This window comes from Mastomys coucha, unplaced genomic scaffold, assembly GCF_008632895.1.
Source record: "Mastomys coucha isolate ucsf_1 unplaced genomic scaffold, UCSF_Mcou_1 pScaffold8, whole genome shotgun sequence".
NCBI classification, from domain to species: Eukaryota; Metazoa; Chordata; class Mammalia; order Rodentia; family Muridae; genus Mastomys; species Mastomys coucha.
Window position 1 is genome coordinate 56,464,063 of NW_022196914.1, and position 25,859 is coordinate 56,489,921.

General features: G+C 43.3%; 1 protein-coding gene and 1 long non-coding RNA gene across 6 annotated transcripts in view; one reads left to right on the forward strand and one right to left on the reverse strand.

Moving 5' to 3' along the window:
- Positions 1 to 11,807: 11,807 nt before the first annotated feature.
- The window catches only part of Sv2c (synaptic vesicle glycoprotein 2C), a 183,634-nt gene continuing 169,582 nt past the window's right edge, over positions 11,808 to 25,859 (reverse strand). For 4 of the 5 annotated variants that reach the window (XM_031360010.1, XM_031360015.1, XM_031360012.1 and 1 more), the window contains one exon: positions 18,063 to 18,363. In XM_031360010.1, coding sequence (XP_031215870.1) covers positions 18,180 to 18,363 — 184 coding nt within the window. In that variant the 3' untranslated portion in view covers positions 18,063 to 18,179. Of the gene's footprint in view, positions 18,364 to 25,859 lie in introns of all 5 variants that reach the window. The other variant, XM_031360011.1, reaches the window with a different exon arrangement.
- LOC116083212 overlaps positions 13,773 to 25,859 on the forward strand; it is a 13,763-nt gene continuing 1,676 nt past the window's right edge. The window contains exons 1-2 of the long non-coding RNA XR_004115637.1: positions 13,773 to 13,886; positions 24,307 to 24,555. This is a non-coding gene — a long non-coding RNA (uncharacterized LOC116083212). The remainder of the gene's footprint in view (positions 13,887 to 24,306; positions 24,556 to 25,859) is intronic.

The following is a 25,859-nucleotide window of genomic DNA, read 5'->3' on the forward strand; positions in this document are numbered from 1 at the left end:
GTTAATTGTATGAGTTTCTTTCTGTGAACTGAACACAAAACTCAGGAATTGGCTGGGCAGTGGTGGCACATGCCTTTAATCCCAGCACTTGGGAGGCAGAGGCAGGTGGATTTCTGAGTTCGAGGCCAGCCTGGTCTACAGAGTGAGTTCCAGGACAGCCAGGACTATACAGAGAAACCCTGTCTCGAAAAACCAAAAAGAAAAAAAAAAAACCTCAGAAATTGGTGGATTCATATGTAAGTCCTTTAAACAACATATGATCTTGAGTTTAGTCAGTGTGTGACCTTGAACAATCTGACCTAAGGGTTAACTTTCTTCATAGATGGATTCATAATTTGTGTGTGACTAACTGTTCAAACTTGCTGAAAACTCATTGTGCTTTCTAGGGCTTGTGACTATGACCAGTTTTTTTTCACCTATCCAAAACTTCACTTTCTCACATAAAAATTTCAATAATCGCAATTATTGACACATTTGTTAAATGTCTTTAGTTGTCTGCCATTTAGTGAGCTATTGCTGATTAAGAAAAGATAGTAATAGGCATATGAAGTATTAGTGTGCTACAGCAATAGGTATTTAACTTGTAATTCCTATCGCTACTCTTTTTTTTTAGTATGACTTAGAAAGGGGCAGTGATGATCTTTGTCACAGCTCAGTTGACAACTGCATTCCATTGAAAAGTTGGCCTTGAAAGATACAATGCTCATTTAATATTTCATGCTTTTATGCCTTTAAGGAAATATTTTGGTTATTTTTTTGTTACAGAACCATAATGTGTTCAAAGTGTTTGTAGCTTATTTGTCATAAAAGGGTCATTTTTCTGTGTTACTTTATCTCCTGTTATATAGCTGAAGAATATGTAACCAGTAATGCTGTACTTTTATAAGGGTTTGTGTAGCTAACTATTTCAAATATATTCATACTCAGACATCAATGAAGTAAACTTGTCAGGTTGTTCTGAGTATTGTAAACAGTGCCTTTTTGATGGAATTCACACTGTTTTTTGGGTGTCAACTTGTGCCATATTCACAGAATTTTGTGGAAGGCAGTTTTAACTTTTTGAAGAATATCTTCATCAAAATTTTAAAAAACAAATATATAAAACTTCATGTTTTTTCAGTGTTTAGCATTTCTAGTCAGCAGTAAATAGTTTGTTTTTGCTATTTTTCGGTCATATAACAGGTATGATGGCATACGATGAGCCATACACCAAATTGTAGACTATTTTGAATTATGTTAAATATAAATAAAGAAAATGATTGTGTTTATATCAAATTTTCCAGTTTGACCCAGTGGGAGGAAACTTTCATAATTTAATAAGTTTACATTTCAACTTCTTATTTGACTAAATATAAAAAGAAATTCTTTAAAATGTATAACCTGCCACCATTGCATAATTTGGTTTCATTTTGTTATGTATCATGTGGGTTTAGTATATTCAATTTTTGTTACAATTAAAGTACTATTTTGTTACAGTTTTTAATTGAAGATGGGCTGTTAATATTGTACAGGACCAGTGTCTTATTAATAAGATTAGCATATTTAGTGAGAGGCACAGGAAAACCTTGACAAAAATAAATGTGACTATACTTTATGAAGCATTTAGAAAAATCAGCCTCTTTATTTATCATAAAATTATTTTAATATCATAATATTGAAATTATTTGAAAACAAATGCCATGAACCTTTTGAATGATGAACCACAGAACCTCAAATGAATTTATTTCCACTTTTGGCATGTTAAATATACATTTAATTTTAAATACTTCAGTTAATGGGTTTATAAAGTCAAGCACTAGCACTGGTAAGTTTTGTATGATAGGATATAAGTGTCACCTGCAGTGTAAACATAGCACACTGTAGAATTCCCTTAAGGTGCATAGTAAATGCATAGAAAGTCACAGGTGGTTTTGTAATGTATACATTTCTAATCTATTATTTCTAACCTGTTATGTTTGCAGAGAGAAATGAATTTTTCTAATGATCTATAAAATTATATTGACTTCTACAAGTAGGTATTCTAAATAAACTTTTTTAAAAGAGCAAAAACAAAAACAAAAACAAAACAAAACAAAACAAAACAAAATAAAACAAGGGCTGGAGAGATGGCTCAGTGGTTAAGAGCACTGACTGCTTTTCCAGAGGTCCTAAGTTCAATTCCCAGCAACCACATGGTGGCTCACAACCATCTGTAATGGGATCTGTTTTTGTTGGGGAATGTCCTCTTCTGGTGTTTCTGAAGAGATCTACAGTGTAAATAAATAAATCTTTGAAAACAACAGCAACAACAAAACAGCAAAATTGATAAGTAAAGGGGATGTCTTTATGACCTTGAAGTAGACAAAGACTTAAGATCTTTATTTATAGCACTAACTTAAATGATAAGATTGGTAACTTAGAGTATATTAATATTGAGAATGGTTTGTGTGTGTGTGTGTGTGTGTGTCTGGGGATTAATGTAAAATGAAATTTTTTTCCTCCTTGGTGTAACAACTCAGACTAAGAATATTTTTACAAATACCTAAGCCATATAGCTAGGCTCATTCCCAACTAATAACCCATTTATACTAATCTACTAATCTACACTCTGCTATGTGGCTGATTACCTCTGCTCAGGTAATATGCTTCTGTCCTCATATCTTCCTCAGTGACTCTTCCCTTGCTTGGCTCTATCCCATAATTCTTTCTGCCTACCAGATGCCCCATCTTCTAGTCTACCCTTTTCTATAGGCCATGGTATTTTTTAATTGACAGATAATGCATCCATACATTACACAAGATAGTCTCGCTACAGATTAATCCCAGGACCTTGCATATACTGGGCAAGTACACCTCTGAGCTATATTCTTGTCTTAAAATTAGGAATTTCTAAGCATTAGAAGACTTAATTAAAAGAATATGTTCTATTTATATAAAAAGTCCTGTCATATGGGCTTGAGTAGATGACTCAGTAGGTAAAGTGTTTGGTGGGAAAACATGAGGGAGGGTCTGTGTTTGGATCCCCAACATCTACCTAAAAAGCTGGGTGCAGTAATCCCAGTTCTGGTGGGGGTGCGCGAGGATCCCTAGCTCCTGCTGGCCAGCCAGTCTAGCCAACTGATCAGCTTCAGGTTTAGTGAGAGACTCTGTCTCAAAAAGTAAGGTGGACGAGAGCAAGGAAGATACCCAAATGTACAACGTTGGCTCTGGCTTCCACATACACACACTCACACATGTGTATTAGGGCCCAAGAATCACTGGAGGAAGACCCCAGACTCAAATAGTATTCTGCAGAAATTACCAGCATGCAGGAGTCAACCATTTATCAAAGTGGTGCCTCAAGACAAAGTGCTTAGGCTTTTTTTTTTTTTTTTTTGAAAAAATAGGGAATTGGAGGAATTTTAGCTAGGGCTAGGTAATCTAAAACTTCATTGGTGGGTGCTGGGGATGTTATATGGGTCGGTTTCTGATTGGCTTACGTCCAGGTAGTCAGTAGATTGCATTCCTGTGTCTTGAACGTTTAGCCACAGGGTGATCTCAAACCATATAAGGCTTCCCAGCACAGATGGCCCACCCTGAGATAAGATATTATCCCATCTTGTGGTTACCTCCAGGCTGTTCTTTGGATGGGGGATTTTATGGCCTTCTTATCTCCTCTGACTGACTTAGCTCCAGACTTATTCTGCCTAGGTCAGAGCTGTCATTGTCAGTGGTTGCCTCAAAGGAATCCAGTCTGTTTCCCAAGGAATGGGAAGAATTTTATTCCCAAGGTTTTTAGACCTCCAAGCATGTACACCCCCACATATATACACACAAAACACATGCACACAAGCATGTTAATATACATTAAATATATACAATAAAAATAGTGTGTTGTGTCCTTGAATTTTATTAGCCAAACCTTTCAAACAAGGAAACATGTATTCCTATTTAGGTTGAGATGGGGAGTTATGATTTGTTCGTCTAGAAAGGATTTCTCAGTTTAGCTCAGGCTGGCCTCAAACTTGTTTCATTCTCTGCTTTGGCCATTTGCAAGTACTGAGATTATAGGCAGAAACCTTCCTGTTTGGCTGGGAACTGGATTGAACTTAGGTCGGCTTTAATCTAGAGACGGAGGTCTTATCTTTTGGTTACACTGTCCTCCCTTGACCACCTCCCGGTGCTCTGTACGTTCGGACCACAATGAGCTCCAGGCATATCACCAATGGCTCCTTGTATTGTCTTCCCTTATGAAGAGATTGTGTAATACTGCCTTGGATTCTGCTCCTCTCTGTAAATTATTCATTTCTTCCACTACCACCTTGTTAACTTCGCCTATTGTGAGCAGTTGATCTTTGGTCATTTTCCTGGGAAATCTCAAGGTGAGACTCATAAGGCAGTAGCTGGAAAAGGCTTGGAGTCTTGATCAAATGCCATGCCTCAAGCTCCTTTGAACCCTTAGGATGAATGGCAAAGCCTTGGGTAACAGGGGAAGGCACAAATCCTCCATGGCTTGTGCTGAACTTCAGGATGGGTAGAGTTGGTAAGGCCCCCATGTATGTTAGGCATTCTTCCCCTCCTCCTCCTGACTGTCAGGGCCCCCTCCACCCTCCACACCCCACCCTGCCCCACCTCCACTTTCACACATGCCTAACCTCCTGTCCCAGCCTCCCAAGTGCTGACATGATGGACATGTGCTGCCACACCGGGCTTGCCACAGTTTTGGGAACATTGGGCAATGCTGGATTCCATTGCAACTTGTCACCCAGTTTGAGCGCTCTAAGAAAGTCTGGCTCCCATGATCACTGTACTTCAGCAGACCTGTAGCAAAAGCAGGGAACAGGGTGGGGGGAGGCTGGGGGGCCCCCTTCTAAAGCAGATTTGAACCTGCACTGACCACCCAGATGCTCAGACCAGGCATTATATAGGCTACATCTTTAGAAAATGGGACCAGGATAGGACTTGGGAGATGTGGTTGAGTGCCTTAGGGTTGCAGCCATAGTCACTGTAGACCTAGGTGCCTTCATGAATGACCATCCTCCTGACTCAGCTTTCCAACACACTTGGCTTGTCACAGTTTTAAGAATATTAGGCAATGCTGGATTCCATTGCAACCTGTCACTGTGATTAAGTGCTCAAAGAGACCTGGCTCCCTGTTGTAAAAGCAGGGGAGGAGGAGCACTGACCACAAGCTGCCACCTAAGGCAGATTTGAACCCATGCTGGCAGTTAGAGGCTGCCCTTTGCTGGGTGGGTGTACACCAGGCACATTGCTAAGCTTTTTCTGTACAGACACCAAAGAAATACAAACTGTCATCATTTCTAACATAAAGTTGCAGAAATGAATGTTCAAAAGCGATAATTTTCACTTCCTCCCCACATAGCTGCCAAGCAGCTAGGTCAGGATTCAGACCCACATCTGCCTGTCCAACTTCCAGACTGAAAAGAATGTTTACCCAGAAGCAAATGCAGATTAAGCCTCCCACTCCCCCATATGCACAGGTCCCTTTCTGAGGGGCTTTGAGGGGCCCAGCAGTATGTTCACATGTTCAGAGGCTTTTGAATATTTTTGCACAACTGGGAAAATCACAGAACAATAACAGATTGTTTCCTTCATAGGTTAAAACTGTTGCTGCCTTTGCTCCTTCAACCTTGTCCCTGTGTTGGGTAGACCTGGACCTTTAGGGGATATGTCATGAGGAAGGAGTTGAAGAATATATTCAGTTTGGGTTCAGAGCATGTGTTTGCATTGCTCAAAGTCTCTTTGGTGGCTGGTGCCTGGATAACAAATGTGAGCATAGTTTGTGTCTTGGGCCTAGAAAGTATGTGGGAAGTGAGGAAGAAACAGGAGAAGATTAAAGAGTAGCAGAAACCTGCCTGGGCACAGGGGTCCATGCTTTGTAACACCAACACTCCTGAGGCTGAGATCGGAAAATTGCAAGTTCAAAGTCAGCCTGAGCTATGTGGCAAGATGCAGTGTTGAAAACAAACAAACAAACAAACAAACAACAAAACAAAACTTAAGTCTAATGGAAAGAAAAATAGAACTTTTATCTTTCTGTTTCATCTATCCAACATGGGATAACAAAGTTATTGCTGCATGAAGTCACACAAAGAATATACAACCTAAATCTAAGGTAAGAGACATTCTAGAGACATGTCAGGAAGTTAATAAAGCTATTATTTTTTCTGGATTTTGTCAGAGTTTGTTATATTTATCAGCGTTTTAAATTTTTTAAAAAAATTATTGGAGTTTATTTACACATTTTTAAAGAGCTATTTTTGTAATTAATTTTGTGTTTGTAGTTCCTCCCAGAATTGTGTTTGTAGTTTTTATTCCCTCTCTCCCTGGATCTCATCTCATTTTATTTTTTAGTGCCAGGGGTTGAGCCCAGGGCTTCATGCATATATGCATATTAGGTAAGTGCTTATCCACTGACCTATATATCTCTGCCCCTCTGCCATTTCTATTAAAAAGCACCCCACAACCCACCCACAACCAACTAACTAACCAACCAACCAACCAACCAACCTACCAACCAAAACTAGCTCCTGAAACTACTACTGCCCAAACTGTTGTTCTTTGAAATGGAGACCTCCCCCCAGCCTCCACCTCTGAGGTTCAGGGCTGTTGGTGCCAGCAGAGCATCGAGACTCACAAGAGCCTAAGCTTTTTTAGAAGTCTGGAAATTTTGCAGGTGTCAAGAAGGGAGGACAACCCAGCAAGGCTCCCTGAGAGAGAGGGTAACTGACAGCCCCGTTAGGCTGGTCGTGGCCACAGTTTTTGAAGAATAAAAGTTGAGGTAGCTGTGATCGATAAACTTCCCATGGAAGCACAGCTTTCCCTACAGCTCCACCCAAGCTTGAATTTGCTGACGAGTTTTCCTTGAAAACCTCCGTCCGAAGGGCACTTCTGTTCAGAGTACCACCTGAGGGGAGAGCCTGAAACTGGGTGTATATGAGTGATGACATCGAGGACACAGCTTTCTCTTCTGCCTTCCCATTGGTTCTTGGGCAGTGTGGGTGCAGACACACACTGCAGGCATGGAATACAGGTATGCTTAGAGCATTAGACTCTGACCCCAGACTGCCCTGCAGGTATGCTTGGAGCACTGGACTTTGACCTCAGACTGCCCTGCAGCCTTTGCTTCCTTCTTTCTGGCCCTAGGAGTCTCTCTGGCTGCAGGATCCTGGCTGTCTTCAGTAACCTGCCTCTTTTATGGGGTTCACTTCTCCACCTGGTGTCTGGACTGCAAATTACAGGAGGTGATCCTGCACATGCCATCTCCACCTAAAAAGGGATTATATCAGTGACTGGTAACATGGTCTTACCCACTCTCTAGAACCCCCCCCCCCGACCCCTTTCCCTAGCTCTTCTCGTAGCCATCAGGAACCAAGCTGGCCCTTGTCATGGAGGAGCTTCTCAGGACCAGGATGATGTGGTAAGGCTGTGGGCTGGTTTGCTCAGAGGCTGTGGTGGATGCAAAGGCATGAGGCACTGATGTCTGGAGCAAAGGAAAGTGTTCTGTTATGAAGTGTGGTTCCCAGTGCAGTTCTAAAGCGGAGAGAGGCAGAAGAGGGACTGTAGCCATGGCTGTAAGAAGGGCCTGATACAGGCTCCTCAGGCTAGCCAGCCTGCTAGGGCTTGCTATAGACTTCACCAGCTGGCCCAGCCTGACTTGGGAGCTGCCCTAGTGTTTTCTCTGGTTTATGAGTGCAGGGCCCCAAGGTCAGTCCAGGGCTAACCTCCCATTGTGTAGGAACAGCTCATTACAAGTGTAAATATATGCACAGAGTCCATACTATCCTCATGTGACCAGAGACATGTTCAATCACATTCTATATATAGACATGGAAAAAATGTGACCATCCACAAGGACAGTGAAGTCAGTAGCACTTGGGATAGTGAGCTGGGCTGAAGTGGTCTTCCTGAATTTATAGGTTTGTTCTCTATCCCTCAGGACCTCAGAATATGATTATGTTCAGAGATAATATTTTTAAGCAAAACTACTATGAGAGCATTTTGAGGGCCCTCACCCAATACAGACCAGTGTCCCTATAAGGTATCAGGACCCAGCAAGGTACCGAGGGAAGAGCATTTGATAACATCTGAATAAGGTGGTCACTGTCAATGGGCATATACTATGGCAGATATAACTGACTAGTGCATGAATAGTAATGCATGAATTACATGACAATTTCATTTACTAGATACACATTCAAAACTACATTATGTCGTTGTGATCCACATATTGATCAGATACACATGGTGAGAATAGTTCCAACACCAGGCTAAGCCAGGCTGATAGATACTGTCCTGAAAACCCTTGGCGGGGACTGGGATCTAACTCTTCACCTTCAGTGTTGAAAACTGAAGAAGCCAGATTGTGCTGGTCCATAACTGTAATTCCAGCACTTGGGTTAGAAGCAAGAGGATCTGAAATGCCAGGCTCTCTTGGGCTATCTGAGACCTTAGCTCACAAAAGGCATGGGGAGCTGGGAGATGACTCAGTCTATAAAGCACTCACTGTGCAAATGCCAAATCTCAGCCACGCAGAAATGGCTGTTATCCCAGTGTGAGGTAGAATCAGGGAATCTGGGGGCAAGCTGGCATGGTAGACTAGCCAGAATTGGTGAGCTCTGGGTTCAGTGAGAGCTCTGTCTCAATAAATAAAGGGCAATTGGGGAAACACCTGGCATCGACTTCTGCTTCCTCATGTTTGCACATGTGCACACATGTTCATACACACACATAACCTGCACCCACTCAAGCTGACACACAATAAATATGCCTACGTAGGAGTTCACATCACATACAGACAGTAGTTCTCAACCTCCCTAATGCGGTGACCCTCTGATACAGTTCCTCATGTTGTGGTGACCCTAATCATAAAATTACTTCCATTGCTATTTCATAACTGTTAGTTTGCCACTGTTATGAATTGTAATGTGAAATCTTCAGAGATAGAAGTTTGCCACAGGGGTCTCCAGCCATAGGTTGAACTGCTGACTTGGAAAGATGCAAAGAAAAGAAGCAGGCAAAAGAACTCAGACTCTTCCTTTCTCAACTTACCTGCATCCCAGCATCCTCGGCTTCCACCCCTGAAAGGTGCATTATCTTGGGCTCTCTTTCATCAAAGCCTCACCATGGAACAAGAAAAAAGTGAAAATAAGTGGATACTGGTTTTTATTCCTTTTTTTAACAAAGTGTTTTTCAAAGATTTATTTATTATTATAAATAAGTACACTGTAGCTGTCTTCAGATGCACCAGAAGAGGACGTCAGATCTCATTACGGGTGGTTGTGAACCACCATGTGGTTGATGGGATTTGAACTCAGGACCTTCAGAAGAGCAGTCAGTGCTCTTCCCAACGAGCCATCTCACCAGCCTTGGTTTTTATTCTTAAGCAAAGCCAAGAATAAAATCTTGGAGATTCTGATTATAGTTTTTTGTTTGTTTTGTTTTGTTTTGTTTTTGTTTTCTGTTTTTTAGAATTTCTGAAACCTGCTGTGGTGACACAGGTCTGTAGTCCTAGCACTGAGAGGTAAAATTGTGAGCCCCAAATCAGCATGGACTACTTATGAAGACATTGATTTGTTTTTTTTTTTTTTAAGACAGGGTTTCTCTATATAGCCCTGGCTGTCTCGGAACTGCTCTGTAGACCAGGCTGGCCTCAAACTCAAAGAGATCCTCCTGCCTCTGCCTCTCAAGCGCTGGGATTAAAGGTGTGTGCCACCACTGCCCAGTTATTATTATCTTTGTTTATTTGTTTGTTTGTTCATTTTTAATGTGCCCAAATCTGGAAGATTAAGATTAGTAAAGAGTGAATAAGGTTGCTATGGCAATGAGAGAGGACCTAGGGGGAGAATACTTGGAGGAAATCAGGGTATGTACCAAAAGAAGGAGGCCTGCGGAGGGTAAAGGTAGCAAGAGAACCTTATGATGGCTGGATGCTCTATATTTGTACTACAGAAAATGGTGGTCATCCGAGTCACAGGTGACAGCTGAATGCCCAAAATGCAGCTAAGTGTGGCAGAGCCACTGAATTCCTAACTGAAGTTTAGTTTAACTGTACATGGTTAGTGTGGTTACTGGTTTTAGGCAGCCTGGTTTCAGCGCTCATGCTCCACTCTCTAGTTAACTTCTTCTCTTCTTTGTTCATGAAACCCCAAATTTGTTCAGGCAGTCAGAAGCTAACAGCTTCAAAGGAGAAGAGCTCCTGTCAAGCTCTGTGGAAATGTGAATCATGACTGCTCTGAGCAATATGATACGCAAGATCTGATTGCCTGTGATAGGCTGAGGCGTATGTAGATGGCTCAAATCCAGCCACTGAGGCAGGGAAGTCTGGTAGAACACTCCGGACTTTTTCCTTTATGAAAAAAAAAAAAAAAGGATCAGGAAGAGGGAATAGTTGCTTCTGGCCCTTAGATTATTATGTCAATATAAGCTATTTAGAGTTCCTGCCACTATCTTGAGTCCCTATGGGATGAAAACCAGCACACTAAGGAGAGCTGATCCAAAAGAGGGAAAGAACCTGGGTGGTCATTAATGTTGTCAACTCACAGTACAATTTGTAGGAGGAACTAAGCTAAGCAGGCCCAGACACAATGCTGGCATATATGCCGGATACTTCTTCCCTGAGCCAACCTAGAATCTGCCAGGATAGCTAGAGGCTGCTGATACTGGATTAGATGATGGTGTGAGCCATTGAGAAAAAGACCGAATCATATGTGGTTACATAAGAGCCAGTGAGATGCTGGGAGGTGGGGCATAAAGGTTTGCCCAGTTCCTGTAATAAATGTTTGCTTTTGCCACTTGCCCAACTCCCAGAGTCTGTGACCTTGACTCAGATCCCTCTTAGCCTCACTCCCAAGGGTCTTGGTCGTGGTTGCAAGCAACATGTACTAACTTTGTTGTTCCTAAAAGTTCTTGGGAATGGAAAGCTAGTTCAGTGGTGAGGAGTGCTTGTGCTCTTCCAGGGATCCAAGCTCAGTTCCCAGCACCCACACTGGTAGTTTAGGATGGTCTACAGCTGCAGCTGCAGGGGACCCTACACTTTCTTTTGTCCTCTTCAGGGACTTCCATACAAATGATGTATATTTATATAGACACATGCACACTTAAAAATGCAAGTTCTTGGTGGGAAGCTATGATTTGAGCTGGTATCATGGCTATCCTGGAAACAGGTAGGAGGATCTCTGGAGTGTAGCCTGTCAAACACAGTAAGGCCCTATATTAAAGAAGAGAAGGGAGTACTGGGGTGTTCTCTTAAAACCAGTCAAAAGTCATCTTTGGGGAGCAGCAAATATGTGTTTTGCCATCTCCTGTTTCTGCCTCTAATTTGAACACCATCAAATATAGCATTTCCCCCTCATTGTTCTCAAATGAATGTTCCAAACAGTTATTATCAATTAATTAGAGGTGATATGTGAGATAGAAATCTGTTAAGTGTTCTTGCTTTAGGGCAAAATAACACAAGCATCTGGTTCACCAGCAACCAACCCCCTAGAAACATTTTCTTCCTAGAGGTTCTAGGTAACCATTGGAAAGGATTCCTGTGAAGTCAACAACCAGTACCCATGGAACCAGCCCACAATAGCAACTAAAACTGGCCTGAACCAGAGGAATTGGCTTTCTCTGGAACCCTAGGACATAAAAGTGTGCTTTTGAATTTCTTCATTTGTTTTGCACCCCCCTCTACCTGAGATGAAGTCTTTCTATGTGGCCCAGGTTGGCCTTAAACTCTCAATTCTCTTCCTTTGGTCTCTTGAACACACACTTGTTACCCCCACTTCCCATCCATCCCCAGCAAAATGTTTGTGCTTTTTTGCGTTGTTTAGAAGGGACTGTCAGTCACATAGCAATCTTTATTTGAATATAATGGAGCAAAAACGCTCTTTTATTAATCTGATGTACATTAAATACCTTTGCAGCTGTTACATGAATGATAGTATCTGGCATATAAATGTATACACACTTCCACATGTGATAGATCTACACTGCACACGAGCCATCCCACACGGAGCATGCCCTGTCACAAGGATACACATGGCCGTCTCGGGACATTTGGTGAAAATGCATTTGGCCCAACATTTTGGCAATCAGAAACGAGACACAAAGGAGCATACCAGAAAGATGAACTCACAGCAGGGTTGGTGGAACTTGATGGAGACTCCAGAAAGCTGACGTGGGAATTACTGAGGGTCACACATGCAGCACAGATATACACTACAACAGGGGGACTGGATCACACAGTGGGACAGCAGACAGAGCACTGAATATAGAAAAGAGAAAGGATACAACGCCAAGACACTCACACACCCAAACCAAGGACAGGACCACTGCTAAGATCGAGTTGCCAAAAGCAGGGTGGGGTTATAGTCCGAGTGGAAGTGTACCTCTTCTAGAGCTTTCCTTTGGCTAGACCCTGACTAAGAGCACATAGTCTGTTCAATGTACTCCTGGGTCAGGCAGAGAATATGAAACTACATTTGGGAAAGTACGTGTAATAGCTAACTTACTGCAATTCTCCCTGAAGGAACAACACCCAGAGGCCAATGGGTTCTCTGCATGGCTGGTCCCAGTCTGAGCCAATTAGGAATGTGGAAAGAAGCCTTTGAGTATTGACATGAGCACTTCCTAAATCTTTCCTTCCCTTGAACTTCTGAGTAATGATATGCTGACTCACAAGCCCAAGGGGACATTCAACTCCACCTGGCCTGGATCTGTACATTAGGAGGCCCAAGCTCCTTCCCCAACAAACCCAGAGCCCCATGCATGCTAGGGAAGCACGCTACTGCCCAGTTATGGGGAGCTAAATAGTCTTCATGACTAAATGGCTTCAGATAGTGATATGTTGGCGAATGTTTACCAGGGCCTGGAGTTACATAGGGGTAGGAGGAGTCTGACTCGTAGCATTTGTCGTTTTCCATGCTGTAACTGTTACCACTGTGGATGAGCTCAGCATAATGTCACTGACCCTGTCATTGGGAATATACATCCAATAGGACACCATTATTACAGTACTTCCAAAATTGAGATATAATAGGCATATCTTACTTTCCTCAAGGGAATGGCTAATAGAAAAAAAATGTAGAAAATAAGTAGGAAGTGATGAGTTTTGAATATATATTGTTTTAAAAAAATAACTGATTTAATTGTAATGACGGCTACATTTCTTTACTGCCTTTTAAAATTTCTGAAACTTAAGCCACTGGCTCTCAGAACAAGGTTGAGCCTGTTCCCAGCCATGGCTGGATTTAGGTGGCACTATCCTGTATGTCAGGCTGGTCAGTCTTTCTCAGAGGACCTGGGAGCTCCTCAGGGGCACTATCTTCTTGCTGTCAGGGATGGTATTCGGCTTGGTGTAGAAACTTCTCTGAGTTTGAACCAAAGGCTGAAAGCTGTTGTTTCTTCTTAGTTCCTGATTTTCTTAGCTCTAGGGGCCGTGCAGATATGGTAGGGCAGGCCAAGGATGGGCAATGGTTGTAGTTTAAGCATCTGGCCTTCAGCTCTGAGTAGGTACTTAGAGTACTTACGAGTGCCAGAGACTATACTCTCTCTTTGCCCTACTTCCTTGGACGATCTAGATCCTCAAAGATCCATTGCAGCTTCAAAACACTTGGGAACAACCCTGCAATCTATTTCAAACTGGAACCAGTAAACTCCCTGGCCTCCTGTGGTCAGGACCCGTTTTCTGGGTGGTTTATCTGCAGAGGCAAGAGAAGGGGAAAGTCTGCAAGACAGTATGACTGGGCCACAGATCTCTACCATCAGAAAGGAAACACCCTGAGGAGGGTTGGACTAGAGGCTGACCGCTGGCATGCTAAGGCCCTGGAAAGAAAGCTTCTAGCATGCCTACAGGGGACACACTTACTGCCTAGCTCCCTGTAAAGAACAGCTCTGGAGACACAAACATCTCCAGCAAGGTACCGGCTATCTTTGCTGCCGTTTCTTCTTTGATCAATATCTTAGTGCAATTTCCTGTTGAGACCATTTAAAGAAACATAGACATGAATGTGTGTGTGTGTGTGTGTGTGTGTGTTTAAGTACTGTTTAGTACTACCTAGAGGCGGTTCATTCTGTCTCAAGTAATCCCCAGTCATGCATAGTTCTTGTACTACCTGTTTGTTGTAGATTATAACTTGTTCAAAACTTGGAAAAATAAGATATTGATAGAGACCTAATACAAGATATGAGACTATCTTTTCTGTCATTCCCTGCTCTGTGTTCTCAAAGAAACACTGTAAAGGGTTAAATATCTGCATACAGTCCAGTGCCTCAACACCTAGCACCTACTGGAGGCCAAGCCTTAGATGGTATTAGCCCAAAAAGCATGTGAAAGAAGAGACCTATGTACTCTACCCAACTCTCTCCTCTACCCAGCTCTACCGATTTAATCAGCGACCTAACAGACACATAGGCTGTGTACCCTGTGGCTGGAAATGCTGGACTTACTAAACTGCATCTGGGTGTTGAGAAAAGTGTAGGGAAGCCCCATTGATTGATGGCTTGCGTGTGGTTGGTAAGAGACTGTTGACAGGGGAATAGGACAATGGGATGGTCAAGAGTGAAAGCGACAGACCAGTACATGGAGAGCTGCCAGTTTCCTGAAACAGGGAAAGAGCATGCAATATGGCTAAGAGATCCTGACAACTTCCTTTTGTCAGATTACAAGAGAAATTTTACCTAAAATAGACACTTTGGTCAGCAGAATGCAAACATGAACAAACACATAGGCCACTTCAGGGCGCTCCACTGTGTGGATGTTTGTTGTCCCAGAAGGCCTATGTGGGGGTGGAGGAGGGGGTTCGTGGGTAGTTGGTAACTGTGTTTGGCACAATATGGGATTTAAAAGAAACCTGATATGTAGCCACTGGGCCCCAAACTATATGTTAATTGTCTACAGTTCCAGGTGAAGGTCAAATCAAATCTAGGCATCCTGGTTTCAGAGCCTTTTGTACCAGAACAAGTAAGGCATCTTGATGAAGAACTAGGGAAAAGCCTTTTTGATATACGGTAGACACAAATTGGAGAATATCATATTCTATTGTGGTTGGCAGAAAGTGTTCCTATGGAATGCTCTGGAAACAATCCTAGAGTTTAGAATGTCTCCCAGGTGCACTAATCTCATTGCTGGAACGTTATCAATGGAACACTGGACTCCCCCTTGGTCGTCACACCCCTTCTTCCCCCTTGATCTCCTAAGATATTCTGAATGCAAGTGTGATTTTGGTGCAAACTTGAGCTCTGATTGGATGAGATTTCTAAATGAGGGTCCATCTATCAATTTATGTGTAATCATTGAGAAGCACTGTTCCTGATGGCCTAGATCCATTTAAGGCAATGGTGAAGTAGATGGATGGGGGACTCTAAGATACAGCTGTGTGTGGTCTGCTTCCAAGTGTTTGTCTTCTAACTGCAGTGTGTCTTTCAGGGGTCCATTCCCTGGGTAGATAGCAATGGCACTGAAGTGAGAAACACTTAAAATCCCAGGGGGTGGTCATAGACAACATGACAACTGCTCTAGCCTATTGTATGAGGTCTTCCCAAGCAAACTCCCGCCCTCCTTATGGACTTGCTTATTCTCTACTTTCAAGTATGTTGAGCTACGTAAGGTAGGCTGCCCATCAGCAGAAGACAGATAAGATAAAGGTAGTCCTATAGACTCAGAGATAATAAAACTTGGGAGCATTCTGGACTGATTCTGTAGAGCAACGGTGGGGATTTTAGTTAGAAGAGGAGTTCAAAATGCAGGTGCAGATGGAGCTGTTTCACTTTTGAAGCAGCTTTCAATTTCCTTTTCCTGTACATGGATGGCATGGGATAACAGATGTCTACCCTGGTGTCAAGGCCCTGACACTCACATAACTGGGGCTTCTGTCGAATCTCACGGTTGTATCTTAACCTCTAGTTATACCTGACCAAGCCACAGCATGTATTTGAGAAGTAACAAGGGTACTGTCATGGAGAGTGAAGGTTATACACAGTGAAGAGGCTGAGGGAAATGTGTGAGAAGTGGGCAAGATGGTGACCAAGAAGGTTTTGTGACCACTGGTTGTCTAGGAGATTGTAGAAGAGTTTCCTCTTGGACCACCTGGGAAGCATGTGGTAGCTGACAGAAACAGTTCTTCTGAAGGGGACAGATGGTAGATGGTCCTCACCCCAGGCTGATCCAACCCAGTGTCCAGATAAAATTCTGAATAACTATGTCTTGCAGTTTGGAATGTACTTTATGTAGCTAGACTATAAAACAGGGAGCAGAGACAATTTGAGGGTAAAGACTACCCAGGAAGATCACTACCACACCATGCTGGCGTAGAGAGAGCAATGCCTTTGTATTTGTATGTTTTTCTTTTGAATGGGGAGATAGGGATTCACATCTTACTTTTGCAGCAATTTTGTTGCATGCCATGTTCAACCAAAAGATCTGCTCTGGGCCTCAAACATGTCTTTTTAAAAATAAGACAATCATGGTGCAAATAGGAGAGAGAAATGGGCCTGCATGGAGAAAGAATAGAGAAACCTTCTTAGGCTTTGGAAATACAGGTTTGTTTCCCAGGATGAGAAACAGAAGTGAGTTCTGTCCTGGCCCTGCCTTGGTGGTGTCTTTCAAATCAATCATGCTTCTAAGGTGTTCTTTGCTCTGGTCAGCTCTGCAGATCTTGCTCTCCTAGCCTTGATGTCCTGGCTCACATTATTTGCAGGGAACCACTTCCTCTCTGCAGCTTCCCATCTTAACTCCAGGCTGCCCCATCCACCAAGCCCGCATGACTTGATGGGGACAGTGGATTAATGGCTTATGTTAATCAAAGAGCTTTTCACAGAATTTGAGCTCCAGGAGGGATCAGGGAAGGGAGGCCAGGCAGAGGGGCCTCCAGGGAGCTGGGCCATCTCTGAACATAATGACTCGTGGAAACAGAAGTTTCCTTTTGCTGGAAGCCCCAGGGCTGTGGTCATGCAAGAAAAGCTTAAAGTAAGCAAAGAGGATTCCCCGCTCCAACAAGACAGAGGCAGTTAAAAAGAGAATGCTGTTTAAACACGGGCCTTATGCTGGTTGTTATCACAGGCTGCAAATCTACAAGGAGGCTTCAGATTTCAAAGATGTGTAAAAGGATGGGCTTGGGGGAGGGGCACCCGACAAGAGACTAGAAGGTCATTGAGCTCACAGCTGGCCCGTGGGAAAGTCCTGCTGACCCCTCCTTCCATGCTCATGAAGATTCCAGAGGTAAAACAGATACCTCCACCCATCAGGAAACGCTGGCCTGCCTGCCTGCCTGCTGGGAGGGTTGCTTGGGAGAGCAGGCAGGCTCAGAAGCAGTCCAGACACAAGGCTGGGAGCCTACAGCCTGGGGACGCTGGAAGGACATGACCTGCTATGGAGATTTGGGCTAAAAAGTGACAGTGGGCAGTTGGTCAAAGGAGGGTAGGTGGTGTTGACCCTCAAGGGACAGTTATGAGAGAGGCTCCCTTCTGCACTTCCAAATGGCTTTGGTTGTGGATTTCTTACCCATTTCTATCTCAAAATCTGACTTCTGCAGCTCAAGTAGGGTTTTGTTGCCAATTGGGGGCAGACTTTAAATTTTTCTTGTTAGCAAAATCACTTTAATTTTCCTGCCTGGAAGAGCCCCGCCCGGAAGTGTTTGATGTCATGCAATTTTCTTGAACACCCTGCTGTAACAGCTAGAGTGGCTGGATGGCCTCTTTCTAAGTAAACAGGAAATATCACTCTGTAGGGGAAAAAAAAAGAAAGAAAAAGAAATCCCTTTCCTCAGCACAAACTCAATTATGCCAACTTAGGCTGCCTGTTTAATAGAGTGTCAGAAGCAGGGTCTAGTTCTTACGCTTTGCTTTTTCTCTTTTCTTTCTTTCTTTCTTTCTTTCTTTCTTTCTTTCTTTCTTTCTTTTTTTATAGGCTTTTTAGATTCTTGGTGAATATAGTCCTTGGGAAAGCCTGGTCAACTGGGACATTTTAGGAACACTTCCACGGGGCACTGGCAAACAGGAACATCACAATTAGGAAAAGATAACATACAATGCATGGGGAAAAAAACCCGGCAAATCACACTGGAGGGGTAAGACACTTCGCAGCTACACGTTACGTCACAGCAAAAGTTTGTGTTCTGATACTTGGCCACCTTTCTATACATAAAAACTCTGAAGCCTTGAGTCAGGCAATAAGACGGACCCATGGTGGGGAGAAAGGAATGGCTTTTGTCACGTCACATCAGAACCTGGGTTCGTGTGTCCGGCAGGCGCAGCCCCACGAGTCCTCCACACACGAGCACGGTGGAAGCCAGCAGGATGGGGATTGCTTTGGTGATGCTGACCAGGGAGCCAAATATTAAGTTTCCCAGGACTGCCGCTGCTTTACAGAGTGCGTTCAAGAAGCCGAAGCCGGTTGCTCTGCAAGGGATAGAAACCCAGATAAGGTTTAGAAAATGACGCTTGGGAGTCCAGCTTTTAGACTTACATGTTCCGCGCAGTCATTCTCAATGGTCGTTACGTGGTTCGTGCCATATGTCAGGGAAGCGGATAATGAAATGCTTGTTAGCAAACGCGGAGGCAGAGAAGCCAGCTGTCAGTGCCGTGGCCGGTCTCCTGATGACGTAATACCACTCTACTGACTTATTTTGGTACAGAAGAAAAAAAAAGGCTCTTTCTTAGCCCAATGAGTGTTGGAAGGAAAGTTCTACTAAGTAAAAGTCAATTTCACTCCATCTAAGGCCTCTCGGGATAAAAACAGGCTTCAAGCCTCTTTCCGTAGGAGTCAGCTCGCCTCTGCTTAGCTCGGGAGAAGCTGGGCCAACTCCTCTCTCCCTGGAGAAGAGAGGGGGAGTGGAACTGGGCGATCTGGCAGACTCTCATTCCTTTACAAGAGTGACTTGTTATTTGTTTTATAAGTGTCCACAATCTCGGTGACACCTGTATATAAAAGGAAATTCAAATTTTGTTCCAGAATAAAATCCAACTGTCGTATCAGCCTGCCCCTCAGCGACTCAGCACCCGTAGTTTGCTTACGTCAACGTCCAGTGCTTGCGCTTTTCCACCATCCCTAAGAGTTGCTATGCAACACGTGTACCCTTTAATAGGCACCTCTCAACATCACGGTGTGTTCTCTCTCTCTCTCTCTCTCTCTCTCTCTCTCTCTCTCTCTCTCATTGTGTCCCTCTCGTTTTAACTATCTCTCAGTCTGTCTGGCTCTCTCATGTCCCCATTCTGAGACTGTTTTTGCTACCCTGCCCCCAAACCTCTTGTATTAAGTCTTTTGCACAGGGTGATCTCTTAGCAGCACATCCAGACCCACCCAAGTACCTTCTGATGCTTACCCTAAGGATAGTAATATGGCAATGGGTTTCTTTGGGCTTACTTTATTTTCGTTTTCTTCTTATTAGTTATGTAAATGAATATTTCTAGATTTTATTTTTATACTCATGTATTCATCTAGTGTGTATGTGGAGATCAGAGACGTTGCGGGAATCAGTTAACTTTGGACTTAAAATCCTCCTGTCTCAGCCTCTTGACAACTATGATTATAGGGTATTTGCTGCCAGGTCAGTATAATGTGCTTGGTTTTTAAAACACTTTTTATTTATTTATTTATTTATTTATTTATTTATAGATTTATTTATTTATTTAATGTATAGGAATACACTATTGCTCTCTTCAGACACACCAGAATGAGGGCATGGATCCCCTTAAAGATGGTTGTGAGCTACCATGTGGTTGCTGGGGATTAAACTTAGGACCTCTGGAAGAGCAGTCAGTGCTCTTAACTGCTGAGCCATCTCTCTCAGCCTGCATTTGATTTTTAAACAAAGTCAACTAAGTTTTCTTTTCTTTTCTTTTTTTTTTCTTTTTTCTTTTTTTTTTTTTTTTTTTTTTTTTTTTTTTTTTTAAGATTTATTCATTTATTTATTTATTTATTATATGTAAGTACACTGTAGCTGTCTTTGGACACTCCAGAAGAGGGCATCAGATCTCATTACAGATGGTTGTGAGCCACCATGTGGTTGCTGGGATTTGAACTCAGGACCTTTGGAAGAGCAGTCGGTGCTCTTTAACCACTGAGCCATCTCTCCAGCCCCCATCAACTGAGTTTTCAAGAGGCATGTCCTCCACTTTTAGGTACCAAGAAGGTGAACCAGCAGACCTTCATCCCTAATGTTTTTGCTAGTGGGTAGAAAACAAATGCAGCCTGAGCATGCCTGATCTGGAATCTGTGGGGCCTTCACTGCTTCAGGTTGGGATTTGGAATATGTGCATAGCCATTCCTAGTTGAACACTTTCATCCAGAAGCTTGCAATCCAAAGTGCTTTAAAATCTGAAACTCACAAGCATGTGGACTGTCAGATTAGTGGTGTTCAGAATAAGGAGCAAACAAGGTAGTCTACAGCTAATGGAACGTCACCTCGGTCTGGGAGATGGCTCGGTACACGTGAGTGCTGACTGTGAAGGCAAGCACAACTGGATTCAAACCCTCAGAGTGCATGTGACAAAAGCACGGCTTTGCATGCCTGTAACTCCAGTGTTGGGAACGGGGCGGGGGGTGGGCAGAGAAAGGAAGGCAGATACTGGGAACCAGCCAATCTAGCTGAAACAGTGAAGTCCTGGTTCGATAACAGACCCTGGGTCGAAAGAAAGAAAGGAAGAAAGAGAGAGAAAGGAAGGAAGGAAGGAAGGAAGGAAGGAAGGAAGGAAGGAAGGAAGATGACACCTTGTGTCCTCTTCTGGCCTCCACATATATGTGCACTTGAACATAACATATGCACTTGAACATAACATATGCACTTACACCACCTCTCTCTCTCTCTCTCTCTCTCTCTCTCTCTCTCTCTCTCTCTCTCTCTCCTCTCTCTCTCTCTCACACACACACACACATACACACACACACTACCACAATAATTTCCTATTCAGAATTCTCTGGAAGATAGGTCTAAGTCACAGAGAATCAGATTGTTGGTCTAAAGATCTTGTCTGTTGTGTGTTACCATCTAACACCTGTAGATCAGATTGTTGGCCTAAAGATCTTGTCTGTTGTGTGTTAACATCTAATACCTGCAGGCCTGTGAGGGCCTTCCTCTTCCTGTCTCTTGTCATCTGCTTCCTTCCCCTCCCTCACCTCTTCTCACTTCTTTCTTTTTTTTTCTCCCTCTGGGAATTGAACCCAGAGCCTCAGATACACTAAGCTTTGTCCTATCACTGAGCTTCACTTGATCCCCAGACACCTATATTCTTTGGACAATAAAAATCTTCATCTGTTTAGTATTCATGTGTTGGGTGGTTTTCTGTGTCCTTTCAGGCAGGAAACATCAATTTTCCCATGATTTTACATCTACCACAGAATCATGAGAGTATGTAAATTTCCTTCTGGCACTCTTGTCAGTTCACTATTTTCTGGCCTCCTGCTGAGAGTCAGTGGGGATTAAAGGCAGATTAAATGTACAGCATTTTTAGGATATGTTTTCATTTAACCCACAAAGGAAATCGAATCTTCTGTGCTGCAGATTGAAGCAGTTAGCATACACCTTTCTGCGACTGATTTCAAAGTCCGTAAGCATTGGGTTTCCTTTGTTAACTGCTCATCACAGCTCATGCAGAGGCACTTCCTGCACTGCGTGTTTTCAGAATCTGAGAAATTCATCGTGGTTCCTATGCAGCCAGCCCCTTGCTATGCCACTGAAAGAGAATCAGCATCCCCAAGGCCACGTTACTCCTGTAAGCTCAGGAGCCCAGTCTGGGTGTTCTTGAACTCTACCAATGATCTTGTTGGCTCAGACTCATCTAAAAAGAGCAGCAGCAGCAGCAGCAGCAGCAACAACAACAAGAAAACCCCAAATCAGTAGAGAACTACACATCCAGCTTTTGCACTGACATAGAGCTCTGGTGTAGAGAGAGCAAGGGTTTCCTGCCTTCCCTCACCTAGCAATCAGAAAAGAGATGATCTGCTATCTCTCTTCACGTCTCTCTAGCCTGACCTTGCTCTCCATACTAGCTTAGACAAGTCTTTAGCCTGGACACCCTTATCCTAGACAAACCCTGTTGCTTTAGAAGCTCATGTCCCCATTTTGTCCAGGTGCTTTGATGGGCTAGCATTAACTAACATTGTCATTAGTGGACGGTTACCATCAGCACTAGGACCCACTCTGGGTGTTGTGCATCCTGTAGGGTTCAACAAATAGAAGATGATGTATTTGCCCAACAATATGGCAGCACTCAGCATAATCTATTGTCTTAAAAATCTGCTGAGTGCCATTTGTTCGTCCCCTGTACCCTACCCCCACCCCCTCAGCCCTGGCTCCCTTTAGTTCTTTGCCCGACAAGCTGTTATGAGCCACCACCTTCATCTTCTGGTGTTAAGATAAAGCACATCCTGCTGGGGAAAACAGCTAGAACATGTGTGTCGCTGATAAGAAAAAGGAAAACATTCTCTTGCTATGGTGAAGTCTAGGATACCCCAGCTGCAGAACGACCCTTATGGGATAAACATCTGGGCTAGAGTAACCATGTGTCCAAGCCACGACCCTCTGCTGTGACCCAGAACAGGGTATAAAATATGGAGAGAGATCTCCTCACACCCCTGGACCTGGAGCTGGGGACGGGATGACTCAGGATGTCTGGGTAGCAGGGATGGCTTTGAGAGCATTTTGGGAGGATTCTAAAAGAGAGACTCCTTATTTCTTGATTTTCTCTGTCTTCGTTTCCCAAGCTGAATCTGTACTTCAAATGAAATCTAGTGTCAGCATTCAAGAAATTGGGCCTGCCCTTCTCCTAGTACTTGAATTATTCCTTCAAATATCTGCAGCTGGAGAGTGTGATGTTCAGTGCATCCGAGGCCCAGCTGTGTTACAAAAACCATTCCCAAAGCAAGTCTCCCCAGGGGCTATCTGCTTTCTCTGAAGTAAAGCTTTCACTCAATTCATCTCTGCTTTTCCTTAAAGCAAGGGAATTGCTTTTGCAGGTCACCTCATGCTTCCACCGAATGCTTCCAAGCCCCTTGAGGGCAGGGACTCCGGAGCAGGAGTGATTTTTTTCAGCAGCAGATTGGGCCCTGTGTTCTTTTTCAGACTGAGATATTTTCCTATCGCCTTTTACCCAGGCTTCATCAAAAGGAGAGTGCAATGACGCTAACTCTTGATATGTCTCAATTACCTCCGCCCTTTTTGCTTCTTCCAGCCAGACTTTGTTCTCTATTATTGCTTACATACACCTATAACACATAATCCTTTCCTTACACTATCCCATGCCTCATTCTGTCTTTGTCCCATAAACTCTACTGTGTCCCCTCCTCAAGGCTGGTTCTTTGGAGGATTTCACAATTTAGTGGGTTCTAGTTTAGTCACATTGTTTTAGGATTCAATTAATTACATTTTATTTTATTATTTTTTATGTATGTGTATTTTGCCTGCATGTGTATCTGTGTATCACTTGTATGCAATGTCCAAGGAAGCCAGTAGAGGGCATCTAATCCTCTGGAACTAGAGTTATAGACCACTGTGAGGTGCTTGTTGGGCACTGGAATCGAACCTGAGCCCTCTGAAAGAGCAGTCGGTGCTCTTAACTGCTGAGCCATCTCTCCAGCTTCGTTCTGTATTTTAATGAAGGTTGGGAAAAGACAACTGCTGTCTCCATTGTGGCTGGAGGGAGACTGGGATTGTCCTAATAGCTTCTTTCTTGGTACCTTGCTGCTGAAGGGTGCTTATGTTCTGGATGAAAAGGAGAAAGAGTATCAGGAGTTAGAGTCATGCCTGGCATGTGTCAAGCACGATGACTAGCCTTCGCTTAATCCCTGCCCCACCTATCGATGAAATTATTAGGGGAAAAGTAGTTGCTGCACTTTGTAAAGGCCTGGAATAGCAGAGTTCAGACTCCTTTCAGATGTCACCTGCTGAAGAAAAAAGAAAAGCCTTCTCTTCTAGGCCGAGCTTCTAGAATGAGTGTTTTTTTTTCTAGTCAGCATAATCAAATGATCCATAGAAGTTATAAAAAGAATACTCAAGACTCAGCATGGGGCATTTGGAAAAGTACAGGCTGTGCTTAAATTGAGGCTACACTGCGATGTAAACATTCATCTGGAAACGCGATATCTGAAACACACGAGCTTCGTTCGTCTCAGAAACAATTCTGTGAGCAAAGGCTAGTTTCCCAGGTCAACTCAGAGCTGTTTTGACACTGAACCTGCTTGATTTCACAAACCTTAATGCTAACTGGCCTAGAAACCCTTGAGTGTTTGTTAAGCAAATTGATCTTACTTGCACTCCTATGAACATGTTCTCCTATGCATTTATTTGTATTCATTTAATGATCACTCATTAAGTACTGTTTATATTTCGTTTGTTTACGTGCCAGGCTCGCCTTGAACTCTTCAGCTTCCTGCTCCCACCTTTTGAGTGCTGAGATTTATAGGTGTGTCCATCACGCCAGGCATCAAGCAACCGAGCACTTCATATGTGCCAAGCACTGCCCTATGCTCCACTGACTACAGAGCTGAAGGCTGTCTTTCTTGGGGTGGATGCCGTCGGGGAAGATGTCTCAGAAGGGATGCATGAGAATGCAGGCCTTGTTGGGACAGCTGGAAATTCCCTGCTAAAGGATAACGTATGGACAGGCTACTCTTCTTTCCTCCCACTATTCACTTGTCTCATGTCACAGTTCCCACTCAGTCTACCTTATCACACCCCTAAAGACTTCTTTCATGCCAAATGGGCTATCTCTCTCCAGCCCTGAGTGCGCATTTCCTGTCTCTGTACAAAGCTGTTGTCAACCTAAGGTTAGGATGGCAAGCTGACTGATTTAAGGTATATGGGCAGGTACAAACACTCCACTGTTAGATACCACCCAACCTTGTAGCTTTTCAAAGAGCAATGCCTCTTGGATACGGTGGCTTATGCTTATATACTCAGCACAATGGAGGCAGTGGCAGAAGGACTGCAAGATTAGAGTAGCCTGTGCTACATAACACATATAGGACCCACCTGAGCTACATGAGTGACACCCTGTTTCAAAGCAAAACCCCAAGACAAAATGCAAATAGTAATGCTCCATACAATGGCCAGGGCCACACCCACAGACGGTCTGACTTACTGCTCTCCAGGGCTCTAGGCATTGGTATTTTACAGAAGTTCTAAGGGACCACAGGGGCTGGTGAGATGGCTCAGTGGGTAAGAGCATTGACTGCTCTTCCAAAGGTCCTGAGTTCAAATTCCAGCAATCCACATGGTGGCTCACAACCATCCAAAATGAGATCTGATGACCTCTTCTGGAGTTGTCTGAAGACAGCTACAGTGTACTTATTATAGTATTATATAATAATAAATATATTATTATTTATATAAATATATATGTATTTATATAATAATAAATAAATCTTTAAAAAAAGGGGGGGGGACCACAGGGTATGTCCAGGCCTGAGAACGTTGTTATTTTCCCAGGGATGGGGCCTTTTAAAGTTGACTTGGGTGTACTGTTAAACACTAGAGGAAATGACAAGAGAAAACATGCATTTCCCCTCTGCCAACAAATCATTTTCTCTCTGATTCCTTTTCTGCCTGTTTCCAGTCATGCAAATTATCACAAGCAGAGCTTTTATACAATTTTGCTTTCTTTCTTTCTTTTAAAAAAATCACCCACATAAGGCTTTGTCTCATGTTGTTTGCGTTTGAGTGTTTCGTTTCGTATGCAACCACCATTTCTCTAACTGGCTAGTGAGAGTTCCAAGTTCAGGGTAACATCGATGATTCTACAGTTAACACTCTAACACATAACAGACTTTGTCTCTGTTCCTTAGGGAACATCGGGCAGGCTAGAGAAGCCAGGAAAAATATTGAGGATGCTGCCTAGTGCTGAGTGAGTGGTGGCTGCAAGATATGCTGCAGCTATGAGATGGATAAGAGGGGAGAGAG